Below are 17,282 nucleotides of genomic sequence, written 5' to 3'. Positions count from 1 at the left end.
ATGCATTTTGCCGTTTCTGGCTTTACAGACTAGAAGTACCCCTCCATACTGGAAACAAATCCTTGCTCAGAAAGATGATACAACTCTCTGCTGACTGCTCATGGAACAACAGCATCATGCCATTGCAATTCACTGGGTACATGCAGTACATTAATAATGAAAATCTAGTCCATTACTCCTCTCCTCCACACAGTTTGATAAAAGCCTGCCTTCCCCATGGAAAATTAAACTACATTACTGCTTTGTTACGCTATTCTGGGCTGATATAATAGAATCCTTTATGCATCCTGTTATTGCAAAAGTGGCAAACAAAAAATGAAAGAATCAGAAAAATCAGGACAGCAATTCATTTCTCCTTGCAACAAAACTAATCTGCTTCTACTTTTTGTCCTCTCCATGAACCATTGACCCCCGCCCCCACCCCCAATCATCTAAGCTTCACAGCCAAAATCAAGAGGTTAGGACAAACTTTCACTACTCTATTCCTAAAAATGCTGAAGGTCGTCACACAGAATAACTTAATGTTTGCATTCAATGTTTCGGAAATGAAAGAAAAGTGCCCAATAAAATTGTATTTAAGCTATTAGAAGAGAATCTGCCTGATGGCATTACATCACCATCATCAAACACAGCAATTCAAAAAGCATGTCTGAATCTGTACAGGTAGGGTTAAAGGGATTGACATCCATTTTGTTCATAACCTCCACATATTCTTCACCCCTTTCTCTCCCTTTTTTTAGGAAACTATTCCTTTGCAAACACCAGTAGAAGCATTGGGATAGATTAAGTTGCAACATATGTTAATAATACAAGGTAGGAGGCCATAGGTTTGATGCAGGAGATGAGTGTCTATCCAAAGACTCCATCTACAAGAACAGCCATAAGCAGGTAAGAGAGAACTAGCCAATACTTCCCTCATCGGCCCTCCCAACCTCCCATTTTTTCCAGCTTTGGAGACAGCCCGAGACAGATACAGTTTCAACTTTTAGCAATTCTCAAAGGACTTTCCCTGTCTATTCTTGAGCCCGTGTACATTTTTTAGCACCTCCAACATCGTCTTGCAAGGAGGTCCACACATCCACTATTTATGATGTAATAAACCCTCACCTTTTGCTTTGCAACTCACTTTTACTAACTTAATTCTTCCAGCTCTGGAAATCTGAACACTTAATTCATCTCTCCTTTCCAATCACTCATGATTTTGCAGATTTCTATTAAGCTCACCATCACTCATGTCTTTTCTAGGTTGTTACTACTTACTCTACTCCTTGCCTGGTACCACTTTGCTCTACTGGAACAGAAATACGTAAGGTACAGTCAAGCTACACAGAGGAAAATACATCAGTTTCATGACCACATCAGTATTTCAGCTTTACTGGTAAAAAAATTTATCACTGCAGTAACTTTGAGGTTGGGAATTGCCACATCCCTTTCATATATTGATAGCTGAAGCACAGATTAACAGATCTGTTCACGCATCTGCCACATGTTTGTCAGTGGCAACTGCCTATGTTCACTCAACTCCAAAGTTCCAGACCATATGCACAAGATTCCTCTCTACTCAGCACTGGTGAGGCCACGCTTGGGGTACTGAGTCCAGTTCTGGGCTCCCCAGTACAAGAGAGAGATGGACATACTGGAGGGAGTCCAGCGAAGGGCTGCTAAGACTGCTGAGGGCCCAGAGCATCTCTTCTATGAGGAAACGCTGAGAGAGCTGGGATGGTTCAGCCTGGAGAAGGCTCAGGGGGAATCTTATCAATTTTATATAAATATCTGAAGGGAGGGCACACAGAGGACAGAGCCAGGGTCTTTCCAGTGGTGCCCAGTGACAGGACCAGAAGCAAGGGGCACAGACTGAAACACAGGAGGTTCACCCTGAACATAAGAATTTATTTTTTTTAATGTGAGGGTGACTGAGCACTGACACAGCCTACTTTAGGGGACCCTGCTTGAGCAGGAAGGTTGGACCAGACAACTTGCAGAAGTCCCTTTCAACCTCAACCATTCTGCTATTCTGTGATTTTGTAGTTCAAGGGCCTCCACCCATTTACTTGATTTGTTTGTCACACGCTAAGATTCTTAGAACTTCTTTCATTATACAAAGTACCTGTTTTTAACTTCCTAGACAGTAGGAACAATGGCACATGATTTCATACCACTTTGAACTTTAGAGATTCACAGAGACTGAAGTGCTACAGCTCTTCCACAAATGCAGTTCGCCCTTGCCCCTATGAGATGCTCTTGGCTGGGTAGCAAACTGCAGCCCATGCATCTAAACCACTGGTTTTGTTCAACTTTACTCATATGTCCCTGCCTTCTCTCCTCCCAAAGACAGTATTAGTCACCTGGGGCCAAGGCCTGCAGCTGTCCTGAAGTCAGTCTCCAGATGAGGAGATCCAATGTTTGTACTTCAGTGATTGCTGGTGGACAACTGAGTTGGTGTAACACCCAAGTAAAGTAAGTCAACCTGCTCCAGGCTGGAAGCACTGCCATTCTTGGAAGGCTAACTCAAAGCCAAGAAGCACACCCTTAATCAAGGCACCACCACATTTACTGGCACTCCCCCCTCCCCCCACCCACCATTTATAGGGTACCAAAATGCAAAGTCAACATGAATTGAATGGCCTGCACCTGAGTTTTGGCCGCCAGAATGAAGGCTGTTGTCTTCAGCTTCTGCCGCTCCGTACCCACCACAGGCCAGGAAATCTTCATGCCCTGTTAGCTTCTAGCCTTATACATAAAAAGCACAAAAATCATTCTTATTTCCTTCCCTGCAGAGGGGACAGAGGCTATCCCAGCCATTGATTTTGCATCAAGCTAACCTTAGCCCTCTTGAAACCACGAGGCACACTGAGATAACAAGGGCCTGTAAAACAAAACTTACTTTCACTTTGACAGAAATAGCATTATTTTTGGCTTCATTTAGCTGATTAGATTTTTGTTATGCCCAATACTGATATGAAAGCATTACAATAAGTGTACATGAACTTCAGGTCAGGAAATCACAAAGGATTACATAAAAGCCACTAAAAACCTTTGGAGATGCAAAGGTCATACATCTTCTAAAAAAAAATTCATATTTTGCACAGTGCAAGCATTTTTGCCAAATGTGATCATTCTGCCCTTACATTGTACCATCTTGAAACAGAGGAATGTAAATGGCACTCCAGCCTTAGCTCAGTCTTGCAGAATTTCAGTTATGTGTACTCACAAGGCAAGAACTGCACATGCTATTAAATGCAATTAAGGCTACACTGTTAAAATACTGTCAGAGAAAAATAAAGGTTCCTATGGCAACATTAACTCAATTGCTCTGCATATAAGCTATTTGTTCCACTTGTATTATTTTTGTCCAAAAGGTAATTTCAGTCTGGTAATGCTATTAAACAAGCATTTAAAAATATAAAAAATGAACATTGGCTACCAGCTTAAATTGCTGCAGGGACTCTCTCCTTTTTACTTCCTGACACTTTAAACAAAGGAAATCTTCAACATGCTAGAATTTTCTTCTATTTCCTTGCACACACACACACCCCCTTCAATGAGACAGGATAAAAATAGTTCAAGGTGGGGTTTTGGGCTTTTTGTTTGTTTGTTTTTCTACAGATCTGATTTGAAACATATGGGTGTAATCCAGAAAGGCATTATTTTCCTGTAGAGAAAAATCACCTGTGTGGTGAAATGATTTCAGAACTCTTCAAGAGACTTGGAAATACGGGATAAGCACATGATCTTCCCAGCATGAAGACAGAAACCCTGGACAGACAGAATGGTATATATCCAGGTATCCACATGCAAGCATCCCTTCAGTTATATGAGAAATTGTAGCTCCATAAAGCGGCAGCTGGAAGGGCTGTCAAGCTGAACATGAAAGTCTGACCAGGCCAGCAAAGCAGCTACATGCTTGCAGAACCAACTTTCAATTTCTGCAGCCCTACTTTTCCTTCCCACAGCTGTGTATCGGACTCATCTGATGCAAAACTTACTAGAATGGTACATCTTTGTGGTGGTCTGCTGCTGCAAACATTGAACCTCTGTGTATTCAAATCTCCGTATTACAGCACTACATTTGGCTGGGGTTATTACTGTGTTACTTGCCTAAAAGTTCATGTAAAACGTGAGATTAAGAAAGGTTTCATGTAATAGATCTGTGACTATAAGGGACATGCTGCTTTTTCCTATTTCAGAGCTAAATATAGTTATTCACATTCATTCGGCATTCCCTTCCAGCTGCTAGATTTTGTTCTATTTTTCTATGTTTAGTTTTAAAATAAACTAAAAAACCATTTTTTTTTGTTCTCCACAGAACAAAATACACATACTGATAAAGAATTCTGGCAGCCAACTGTGATCAGCTAGACGGAGCACTCCTTAAGTTTGCTGTTACAAAGGGGTTTTATTAGGTGGAAAAGTTGGATAGAAAAGCTCAAAAGTCCTCTCCTCCTTCCTTTTTGTTGGAACAAATCCATGCTGTAGGTCAACACTAAACTGTTCTGCCTAAATTAGCCAGGTTATAAAAATCACGCAAACCCTTTTCCTTGTTTGAAGAGAATTTTTGACAAAGATAATTTCAACTACCCCATTTATAAACATGCCCTCTTAAGAAAGTTGTAGCAGCCCACTCAAGGATGCAGTGAACTATGTTGCTAGGGTGCAGAGCAGCAGCAAGTCATCTCTGCTGGCAAATAAAGTATTCAAAGAGTGTCATTACATAGTATGTCACTATAAATCATGTGTTCCCATGCTTAGTCATTCTCAGCTTTCTTCTCCAAAACTTTTCCAATTCCAGGAGGATCCTCTGAAACTGAACACTGGAACTGGATGGAGTATTTCCATGGAAACTGGAACAGTGTATTACCTCCCATTTGGTTAACTCCGGGCCACATTTCTTCTCTTGGGTACAGCATCACATCAGGATGTTCAGATAATTAAACACTATATCCTTTCATTATTTTCTACAGTCTCCAACACAGTTGCCACCACTCAGGATAAAGTTGCCCATCCCATCATATGGAGTCCTTTTTATCAGAGGAGCAGCTGTACAGTCTACCACTATGCAATGCATATTGTTAATAGTCAGGCATTACCACAATACTTACTTTGCAAACAGACATTTTTTAACTGCCTTTAAAAAACCCAAAGTTACTAAAAAGGAAATCAAGCATATTTAAAAGCCCACCTGATTTTCAAGGACAGGCTGGTGTACTGTTATTTCTAAATTGGTAGCTCATTTACTGAAGAGTTACTGGTGTTTCACCTTCTATAAGTACAATGAACAGGAGTCATCCTGTGACCGCACATATAGTAAGAGCAAACAACTCTGCAACTTAGGACAGAGATCTCTTCCAGTGCAGTATTTTGCTTAGCAAGAAGGCACTGTGGCATGCTTAACCTGAAAAGAGTGGAACCAGAGCAGTGAAAGCATTGTATCAGCAACTTTCAGAATTGGTATTTAGAAAAATGGGTGTTTCAGATTTGATTGACTCTCCTTCGTCAAAATGGGATTAGTATCCAAGGCTTCAAAATGGTACAGATACTTCCTACAGATGGGACAGAGCTGGTCCCTTCTGAACATCATAAGGGCACACTGACCTCACCTACAAAAGATTCTTCTGATGCAAAGAAGAGTCTAGCTGTTCTCCATCTGAAACAAAATGATTTAACATGAGACAGGGGCAGACAGATGAAATTCAATTACTTAAGGACAAAACCTATTTGAGAGCATTACTTCTCCCTTCCCCCAAATTATTACTGGAGAGTGCTACATCTGCATTTGTATAACATCAAAATTGATGTGGTCTTCAGCAACCTACCTGCAAAACTAACTGCACAGTTTAATTAAGGTATCACTGGGCAAACTTAAATACTGTAAATGAGACCATGATAGCAAGAGCCAGACATTTAAGACAATATACCCCTATCCAGCATAAAGAAATGAAGAAGAGTAAAGCTTTAAAGAATCAGATTTTTAAACTGTTCACCATCTAGAAATAATGTAAACTACAGTCTCTATGTCTTTGTGGTTATATTTCTCCTGGAGACAGCAAAAACATTTGTAAAATGAAGTTGAGCTTAACATCATGCTTCATTTGATAGACAAAAATATTACAGTAGCATGACCTATTTTTCTAACAAGGAAGGAAAAAACCCACTGATGGTCACGATTGCAGCTTCCTAGGAGAGGAAAGGAATGCAAGTTGCATTACACTGAAGGAATACAGAATCAGGGAGCCCAGAACTGGACCCAGCACTCCAGGCATGGCCTCACCAGTGCTAAGTAGAGAGGAAGGATCACGTCCTTCAACCTGCTGGCAGCACTCTTCCTAATACAGCCCAGGACACCATTAGCCTTCTTTGTAGCAGGGGCACATTGCTGACTCATGTTCAACTTGGTGTCCACCAGGACTCACCCAGGTCATTTTCTGCAAGGCTGCCTTCCAGCCGGGCAGATGCCAGCACGTACTGGTGCATGGGGTTGTTCCTCCCCAGATGCAGGACTTTGCACTTCCCTCTGTTGAAATGCACAAGGCTCTTCTTGACTCACCCCTCCAGCCTGTCAAGGTCCCTCCCAACGGGAGCACAATCCTCTGGTGTCTCAGCCACTCCTCCTGGAACCCATCTATGTCTCTCATCCTCCCTGACGCTGCGTAGCCTGCTGACTTCCTCTCTTAACTTCTCCACTTGGTGACAGCTCTTCAACAGCAGCATAAAAAAAGGCCATCTCTCCCTGCCTCAGGGAGAGGCTCTAGTCACTCCCAGCAGCCTGGGACTTGCAGGGCTGCATCCACCATCTGAAGTTCTGTCTGGGTTAAAGTCTCTGCCCCGGCAGGGACAGATGCTCCAAAACCTGGGGAATGCACCCTGTGGCACATCACCACCATATCTGAAGATTTAGTCTGTCCTGAACTCAGATGAGAACCCCTTCTTTGCACCCTTCCAAACAAACTGCTACATCTGTCAGGTGTCTCTGGGAGCTGTGCTCCAGAGCTGGCTCTTACACAGGGCTCTCCCAAGCACCAGCTAAAAAGGTGCTTGACCATCCCTAATCAGCAGCAGCTGCAACGAAGGCTCCGAGCACCCTTGGATCAAGGGCAGCTGACAGCTTCTCAGAAGCCACTACTGCTTCCTGAGGCCCACACCCCTGTGGCCCCCCTTACCTGGCACCAGCAGGCACTCTCAAGTTTCTCAGAAGGTTCCCAGGAGTCCCCAGATGATGGTGGGCCCTGTCCCCATAAGCTGCCAAGGCAGAACCCGGACTCTTGGGCAAACCACTGTGCCTGTTTGCTGCCTCTGGTAGCTGCGCTCCGAGAGCTGTGCTCTAGGCTTGGCTCTTACATAGACCTCTCCCTAGCCATCAGCTAAAAGCGTGCTTTACTTTCCCTGATCTGGGGGCAGGGAGATGGAATGTCGCTTCTCTGGATCATATGTTCATGCAACACATTTTAGACTGGCTTAAAAGGCACTCTGCCTCAAGAGTTTAGTGAGACCAGTGAGGTGGCATTTGATTTATTTGATTATGTTTTAGGATCAGATCAGTTTTGTTGATTTGTTAGGGACTGGCTGAGTCTTCCATCTGAAGCATACGAAGAAAATAATGACAAAGATGTGCTTTGGACTTTCAGAATGTAAAAGACCGGATGGAGACCTAAGAGACTATTCAGTTCCTTCCCAAAGGTGAAGACTCCATTTACCAATTGCCAACTAAATTTTAAGAACTAATTCTCTTCATCACCTATTGTGGGTTATAGCTTAAGTCCCCCCCAAAAGTTGCTAAAAAATTTAAATGCTTGGATATTTAAACATTCATCTTTCTACCAATATCTTTAAAAATTAATTAAAAAGGAGGGCTAAGTAGCCTTGTACCATGCTCTTGAGTGACACTGCCCAGCAGATTCTGTGACTGCCAGTCTTTGTGGTTGGGGATTGGACTGAGGATCTCAAAAACTAAAAGCCACAGGAAGGCAGAAAACTCTGCTCTAACAAGCCACAGCAGTATAGCTAAGGGTCATTTTTGACTCTTATCCTGTATGGATCAAGACAAAAGGAAACTCATCCCATTTCCACCAGCAGGTTATAAACCAGCATCAATCTCAGCATGTAGTCCAAAAACTGCAAGGATATTTTTCCTAAGTCACTCAGAAATCAAATGCCCTTCTTGCCTAACTGCGCAGATTTCAAACCTCACATGTTCATACAGAACAGTTACAATGACAACATTCAGCATGCAAGCCTCATGAAGCTTAACAGAATACTATTAAAAGTTAAAAGCTAGATTTTAAAATACAAGCATATCTCTTATTGTCAAGTCATCTGAATTCCAATCAAAATCAGTGAGCTGTATAAAAGTAATCCCATAGGAATGAAATAGCCAACTGCAATCAGTATTTTGCCTAAAAGTTTTGATGTAGGTTGTGGAGGGAGATTTAAGACAAAGGATCCAAACACTCCCTTGGCACATAGTTTTCTTTCCCACTACAGAGAAATCAACTCAGTTTACACTAGCCAAGACCAGCACTCCTGTTGATATATCTCGTGATGCACATCCTGCATTCTATTAAAAGGAGTTTAGGCAGTATAACACCTTGCTGGAAATTGCAGAACTTTACTAGCTTCAGCATGATAAGGTTGCCATGTTTCAGAGACATTTTTACTTAAATAAAGTTTGCCTTCCACAGTGAAAAGAGTATGGAGGTACCCAAGATTCTAGTAATAATGATAGAACGGTCCTCATTACTGCAAAATACCAAGAAAGCAATAATCAAAGTTTTTTTCAGAAATCAATGCTTTATGATTGTAAAGATTAAAATACTACCCAAGTACCACAAAGAATTTAAAGAAATTTGAAGGTGGCATTGAAGAAGTGATTTTAGCTCATTTTATAGGTCTGTAAAGTTATTATCCTTGATTCATCTTGTATTACAACTTAAATAACATCTACATAAGCCTACATGAACAGAACTAATAAGCAAAACCATAATTCATTTGAATACTAGAAAAAACTAGTTTGCAAATTTGATTTACTGACAGAGAAAGAGAGGTGCTCAACAGAGAACCTAGGTTTTCTGTAATTACTGAAATCACCATATGCATACACACATCCACAGCCCTCAAAAATCTCATTGCTTTTTTTATTTTAATAGGTCATATCTTGACTCAGTTGTAACCACTACACATGGTTAGAAGATTAAGCAGAACAAGTTCAGTAGACTGGAGAACCAGAAAAGAGTCAGTATTAAATGCACATCACTGGCATACAGCACTCGGCCATCCAAGAAAGGAGTGTAGCATAAATACTTGCCCTGTATAGACTTTTATATGACAAGTCTTGCTAGTCTGGAGCTCAGTAATCAAACTAGTTTAATTTATAGTTTCTCATTATACACAGGCTGCAGAAGGTATTTCATTTTACTGAAAACCTTTCCAGACCACAGTGGCTTCCCTACTCTGTTTTTGCATTGAAGCTCTCTCTTAGTCCATCTACGCTTGTGCTTACCTTTTAGTACGTGTTCAATGCTTCTTTTCATATTTTAAGAAGAAATAATAGAATACAAGAACAGATGGCACTTTGTGAATAATAAGTTACTTTTAAGAGCAGTTGTACTCCATGCATCCTTTACAGTAGGGTCTAATATGTCATTACGCTCTATTAAAGATGGATGTACAAACTGAAGGAGACTTAAAGAAGCAATCAACAAAAATCAGGAACTGAAATGGAGGTGTCCATTAAGACAGTGGCCCTATTAAAAGCATTTACACTCTTTTCATTTTGGAACCCAGAGAAGATAATTTCTCTTTTCACTCAAAAATGATTCACTGTTTTCCTAAATGCAAGTGTTCCCCTGTGATAGGCTTCTTACGGCATAAAGGAAACCCAGCCCTCTCTGTCCCCTGAAACAGTGCCTGTTCAGTCACAGTAAAACAAGTGTGCGTAGACCATTAACAGCTACTAATCTACTTTTTAACTGAATGAAAATGCATCTGTATACTTTACAAGCTTGGTAATACACCACTCCAAACACCCATCAGCTCTTCAGAAAACTCAATCATTTCAGTGCTTCTACTTTAAAGGACAGCAATGCAGCTGCCAGTTAGCACATATGCTGAATCACTCCTGGAAGTAATATTTCTCATGGATTCTCTCCTGGGAACAGACAAACACAGATGCACTCAAACTACAGAATACTGTCACTACAAGTGATTTAGATTCTTTCACAGATAATGGTCTTTGGAAACACCTGAATCTATCCAAGCAACCACACAGCCTCTCTTATTAAATATAAATGTATTATTCAGAAACTAAAAATCACAGACAAACAGGTACACAGTGTCACAAGATCCCTATTAACAAGCCTGTTTTATAGAAAAGGAGAATACTAGGTGGATGATGAGAACAAATTATAAAAAGTGCAATGGGTATATGTGAACATGCAAGTGCATGTATCTAATACAGAAATCATGTACTATAATTCATCTACAAATGACAATTTAAACACCAAATAAATTCCTTGGAAGTACAGTTCTCAGAAAGAGATAGTCCATGCAGAATTACAGCACTGTTTTCTGAGTGCAGCTTCAAATTTTGGTTTGGGGTTGCAAATCAATTAGGGCTTTTTACATAACCTTTTTGACAAATGCGTTTTCTCCCTTTCGTGTTGCCATTCTAAAGCAGGAACAAATGAAGATGATAGTACAGTTTAAAAGGTATTTATTTTCAGAATCAGTTTACTTACTAGGCTTAAGATGGCCACATTTTTTTAATCAACTTCAGAGCCCTTTACAAGACTTAACCAAAAATACATTTGAGGAATTATTTTGCTTTTGCGTAGAGATTTAAAATTTGGTCACTATATTTTAAAGTTCAAAAGCATAACTACAAATCCAATTGTACGGTGATACACATATACTATATTTATTTATTATATATGCATATATACACACACACCTTTTTAAATATATACAGATATATATTTGGAACATTCCACTTCCTTACTTCTGTGGGCCTCGAAGTATTTTTGAGTAATCCAATACTGAGGTTCAAAGGTTCAGACATCTATCTTGTTCAAAACTTACAAAATGAGTTGGGACAGAGCTGGAGATATGGCTCACAATCAAGACAGAGGTTCAAAAGTCAGCGAGTATGGTAACTGGTCACAAACATGTTAAAAACCTACAGCAGAAAGAAGGGAAAAAGCTGCTCTCAACCACCACCCCCCAAAATCAACCTCCACTACCTTTGGATCGGGGCATGGGAGTGCAATTATAACCAGTGGAAAACCAGAAGTATTCCCCTTCCCTAATTCCCGTTGCTCACGGGAGGTACCCAAACATCATTAAAAAAACGCGTTACAGTGCAAGACTGTCACTATTGGATTACCATTCAGACTATTTCCAACCTAAGTAGCTACACTTCAACTGCTGTGGTGTGAGGTTGTAAAATGTTGCTCTTCCTGAGAAGCTCTCTCCCTAAACAACAGGAAGCCTTACAAAAGACATGGTATTTACATTTATTGACAATACACAATATTTACATATATTAAAACATGCACAAACATCCCCCTTGCTGTCCAGTATTTCTCAGTCTGTGACTCTTTCCTCGATAAAGCCACAACATATCCCTCCCTCTCTGACTTAACTATTTATATTGCATCCTGGTTTCAAAGCTGATCAACACTAAACACCAGGAACCATAAGCAACCAAAAGACTTAATTTCACACCTAAAAATATTCTGCACTAGCTCAAGTTTCAATATAAATTTTATTTTAGTTATCTTTGTGTGTCTCTAAGAAGCCTGAAGAAGGTATAGCAACAATCTGCACGTGTAGTGCATTTTAATTCTGATAAAAGTATTTATTTTGCAGCAAACCCTTTTGTGTTGCAGCATAATCAAGGAATTCTTCCTTCAGTTAAGGAAAACTTTGACAGATTATGAAATTTCTTTTTTGTTATTTATTAAGTTTAACTACATCTGTAGAATTCTTAGACCACAAGGATACTGTTTGGAAAATAGTGTAAATTCCTAAGATAATACTAAAACTTTCCAATAGACAAGTTACAGTATTTGCTCACCCCTTCGTCAAGGTTTTTAAAACATACTAAATAGGTACAGAAGGAGTGCCTTAATTGCAGCACTGAAAAGGAATCATTGTGCAAGCAGCCACACCCTGGAAAACACTCTCCAAAGCAATGATGGTACAATTCACAGGACTTTTCTACCAACCTACTTAAAATAATGTTTTTATTTTGATAGTTAATTTTTCCATAAACCAATGTTTACAATCAATGACATAATTTCCAAACATGCCAAAGTTTTATGATCTTGCATCCTCATATATAGATGCATTTTATGACTTGTTCACAGTAACTGAACAAGGGTAAAGTCAGAGATCTCCGTTTCCAGGGTATCAGTCTAAGGCTTAACCCAAATCTACTTAAACTTCTTAAACTACCATCTATACACAAGTGTCTGCGTATAAGCAGTAAGGAATAAACTTTTCTTTATGGAAGCTGTCCTTGCTCAGTTCCTCTTCTTTAAGCAGTTATTTCCCAATGAAAGCAGAAAACATATGTTGTGGCAGGAATTACACTCAAAATTTTTTCATTCAAGCTAGTTGATAGGATGAAATGTTTAATCACAGCAACATGGTAAAGTTGCAGTCATTATGCTTGTAAGAAAAAATGTTATTCAGCTTTTAGAAGTGCTCACAGTTGCAGGCAGCTACTGCTATCTGATTGCCCTGTTGTACATAGCTTCATTTTGTATCCATCCCCAACAGCCACGCACCATTGCAAGTGACATGCCCCACCAGCATGTCAGTTGGAAGAGTTAGGATGCTTCCATGTGGATTTCTGACTTCCTTGCCCCACTAGCAAAACATCTTTCCTAAGGCTATTGCAACAGTCCATCTGCATAGACAATCTTATCTGTGAGACAGGACTAATCTGGTTACTGAAGATTTTGGAAACCTGACATTTCAAAACATTTCTTTAAGCCAACTTCTGCCATTATTATAACAGCACTAATGGACTGATACAAAACAAGGAGCTGTAGTACAACTGATTCCACAGATCCACTTCAGCTTGCCTCCCCCACTTCCCACTATGTATCTACTACTATAATCTATGTAAATCCACTACTATGTAAGTCTAACTACTGTAGCTTTAGCATATAACCTATTGGCTTCTGCTCTGCAGACTATTTTAACATGCAACACATTCAGAAGAGCAACAAAATTGCATCTTCACGTGAAACCAGGGAGGAGGGGAAAAAAAAGGAAGACTCATTTGATCATAAACTACTCGATAAATCTGCAAGTAGAGGATGAATCACGGAAATCTTCTCTAATTGCACAGCTAAGTCAATACCCACAGTGGAAGGACCCAGGAGAGACAAGAATCCATTCACCATGACAAAAGCATCTACAGGCTCAAACAAAAGAGTGAAAAACCATAGGTCACAACCCTACAGGCTTTCCCTCCAGACACAAAAGGTACCCAATAGTCCAATAGTATGAATAGGAACAAACAAAAGAATCAAGGGACAAACCATCTCAACCAAATGCTCAGAGTTTGGTTCTTCACAAGTACTTCCTAGAAGCTTAAGCTGCAGAAAAGTGACAGTGCCATCAGACAGCGCAATGTGTCAGAGAACATGTTCAAAAAAACCAAATACGGAAACAGGTCTAAGTTTTCTACATTGTATAGCTACAGAAATTTCAGTCTCTTGCCAGAGAGATCACAAGCAAAAAGTAATATCTCAGTTTCACCAATATTTGATGATGTGGAGAGGTGCATGCACGAATTACAAATACAACTGCTGTTCTTGATTAAATGTTTCCTTTGTTTTCTATCTACCACAAACTTGAAGACCACAGCAATAAATCACAAACAGTTCTCTTGCTTTCCACAGTTGTAACAGAACTGCACAGATAGTTCAGAGAAGGTAACAAAAATAGCACTATGTTATTTATTCCTCAGGTCAATTTCTGGATTTTTGACTTACGAAAGTATTTCAAGGTCTCTTCTATTTGCTCAGTTGTTAAGTCAATATTAGCATCAGGGGAAATGAGAGGTGTATGAAGCCAGTCGTCGTGGTCATAACCATAGATTGTATCTGCTCTTAGCTTATAATGAGGCAGCTGCTCTTCCAGTAGACTGATGATTTCAACTTCAGGAAGATTGGTACTATTGCACACATCTGGTAAGAGAAAGAGGACAATCTCTGTTAGTTACTTTAAATTGAGCACTATACATAAAAACTAGCAAAGATGTCGGTTTGTTTTGCTATCAGCAAGATTTTTCTGCATGTAAAGAACAGCTAGATACTAAGCGGTTTAGAAGACCCGACTAGCACAAATTATCCCCAAATAGAAAATACAAGGGCACACTCTTAGGGACAAAAAGTCCAATCTCTAGAACCAGTGACTCATCTATTGAAGAATAAGGTGGGGGTGGGAGGAATAGAGTGAAAGTGAGCATTGACCAAGACAGGGTAGTTACAACCCGGGTATGAGAAAGCATTAGTGCAAATAGGAATTGACATTTTTGATGTTCTACTTGACAGATTATTTTTAGCTTGCAAGCTTTACATATCTCCTTAACTTGGTCTTTGACCACAGTTTAGTACCACTATATATTTTTTGCCTTTGCTGCTGGCAGATTTTTCTCAAGAAAAAGAAATCCAGGACTGCAATAGCAGTGTCACAGTTCACACCTAAGATGCACTGGTAAAGTTGGCTGCAAGAACTTTTAGGGCACCTTTCGACACTATCTTGACCTGCATTCTGTGATGCCAGTCCCTCATGTTCACAAGTATACCAAGTTTGCACACAGTTTTAAAAATGGATACCGACAGCCATCAACAACTGCAAAATGTTGCGATTAAAATTGGAGATTTAAATTTAGGACGAGGCAGCTGAGAAGTTTTAACACAGAAAATTCCAATTCAACATTAAAACTTTTTTACCGTGAGGATGGTCAAATATGGGAACAGGGGCACAGAGAGGCTAGGAAATCTGCCGTCTTTGGAAAGATTGACAACCCAACTAAACAAGGCCATGAGCACTCACTTTAAAAGACCTGCTTTGAGCAGAAGTCAAAGCAGATGACCTCCAGAGGTACCTTCCAACCCATATTGTTCTATAATGAAGAATTTGTGTGTGCGTGTGTCAACACCCAAAACAGCCATGATAATTTTAAATATATACATTTTAATTACCATCTAAAATTAAATACTTAGTGCATCAGTCTGCCCATTTCCTTGCCAGGACAAAAAGAAAAGAACACACACAAATTAAGAAAGAGCTATCTAACCCTATTGTGGAAGAGCAAACACTAAGGAAGGCTGCTCATGTGCTGTGCAATGCAGCCTTATCTTTAACCAGTGCCGTAACTCTTCCAACTGTTGCCAAGACTCACTCCACAGTAAAAAGCAAAGACCATCAAGGCCCTGAGCGCACCCATAGGCCTCTCCTGCCCTGACCAGGCTCTTCAGGGATCCATCCCACCCAGCACCCTCTGCCCAGTGGCCCCATTTAAACACAGGCCCCCTTGTCCTCCTCCCCTGTGCAGTGCTGTAGGGTAGGTCTGTGCCCAGCTCTGCCCTCTGCTGCTACTGACTCACTCTCTGGGCTTCCTGGATTGACTGCAGACCCACTCAGTACCTGGCATTTATCTGATGATCACTGGAGCGTCGGTTTTAAAAACCGTTACTGCCAGCACCTTTGCCCTGCTCAGGAACAAAGGGACTGGGCTCTGTCAACAAGGATCCTGCCCTTCCCATCCTGTGGTCACATCAGCTGCTGGCAGGGCTCTAAGGCAGCCCTGCTCTTCCTGCTCCCTGACAAAGACACCTATTTTCCTGAGAGAAACTCATTGTTACGGGACTGATGCAGACCTGCAATTCCACTGCAAGCTAGTGGAATTCACCTCTGTCAGGGGAGGGGAGGGAGGGCGGAATGAAGAAGTAACACATCTTTGAATTACCAGACCATGAATTACCTCTTTTTATCGTCTTTCTAATCCAGAAGTTGCATTGTCATAAGCATCTTCTCAAGCACTAAAGACAGCAAGAATGTTACTATTCTACCAGACATTAGGGCAGAGGATAAAAAGATGAACTCATACTGTTATCCTCCTGCCTATATCCTTTACAACATCCTGTTGATTAAAACTAAAATCACTTGGGAAAGTTACATTATACCTTATGGTTCAAGGAGTCTGCTATTACCTATCAGGAGGTATTCTCCTCTGCTTTCATCTAGACTGTTCTGCTAACTGTTGCACATACATAAGAGTTCTCCAAACCTCACTGCAGAAGTGGGTGTGCAAAATTATTAGGATTAGGTACCCACATGTGCAGCAATGCTATTTTTATGGAGCCCTGTGCAATGCAAGAGTCAGCCTGCACACATTTTAAGAGGTCCTTGCAGACCTGTCAGAGGACTACTAAGTTACACAGAGAAACAAGACCAGTTTCCTGTGTTTTGAAAGCTGAGAGCTAACCTGTAGCTACAAACTTTTCTTCTTCCCCAGCTACCTTTTTAATTGCTGACAACATCCATCTTAGTGCCTGCAACCATCTTAGCTCAGAACAGCCAGCTGATCTTCTAAAAAATAACTGTTGACATCAACTAAACATTCAAAGACATTTGTGTGTACATGCATACACACAAAGATTTTATACATATTTATATATCTACTTTTGGATTACCTAATTGCTCTCACTATCAAGAATATGGGATGGTTGTTTGTTTTGGTTTGGTTTTGGTTTTTTTTATTAGGGTTGTTTGGGGGGTGGAAGGAGGTGGGGGTGCCTGTTGGCTGAAATGTTAATTCTCCTCTTGTGAAAAATATAAGAGTCTACACAGCCTGACTGAAGTGGGCTTCTTGGCAACAAGGAAATAAAAATGTTTGAAAAATTCAAATCTTTAGTGACTTTCAGCTTTTAATTAATATTTCAAAAGAAATAGACTGACTTTATAGATGAAAAGAGAAAGTTTCAGGCAAATAATTTTGTGCAGAGAAGTAAACTGGTTTGCTCTATCATAAAAAGAAGAGAAAAATGGAATGAAAAAGAAGTTACCAATAAAATTTGAGGAGAAAAACCCCTCATACATGCACACACACAAAAGAAACTCACACAGTTTTATTGTGGAGAAGAAATCCACGAGAACATGAAGGACAGACAGTAAATTTAAGAACTATCATGGAATACAAGTCAACCAAGACAATTTTTCTACTCTACCGTACAACAAATCCTGAGTGTTTCTGAGCAATTCAAAAG

At 40.2% G+C, this 17,282-nt stretch overlaps 1 protein-coding gene across 5 annotated transcripts in view; it reads right to left on the bottom strand.

The window, feature by feature from the left end:
- The window catches only part of TRAK1 (trafficking kinesin protein 1), a 138,489-nt gene that overhangs the window by 58,409 nt on the left and 62,798 nt on the right, over positions 1–17,282 (bottom strand). For all 5 annotated transcript variants that reach the window (XM_049817206.1, XM_049817211.1, XM_049817212.1 and 2 more), the window contains one exon: positions 14,001–14,195. Coding sequence is in view for 3 of the 5 variants with exons in the window: in XM_049817211.1 (XP_049673168.1) it covers positions 14,001–14,195 (195 nt within the window). In the remaining 2 variants the exon portion in view is untranslated. The remainder of the gene's footprint in view (positions 1–14,000; positions 14,196–17,282) is intronic.

This window comes from Accipiter gentilis, chromosome 14 (assembly GCF_929443795.1).
Source record: "Accipiter gentilis chromosome 14, bAccGen1.1, whole genome shotgun sequence".
NCBI classification, from domain to species: domain Eukaryota; kingdom Metazoa; phylum Chordata; class Aves; order Accipitriformes; family Accipitridae; genus Astur; species Astur gentilis.
This window is presented reverse-complemented; position numbering and strand designations above follow the sequence as displayed.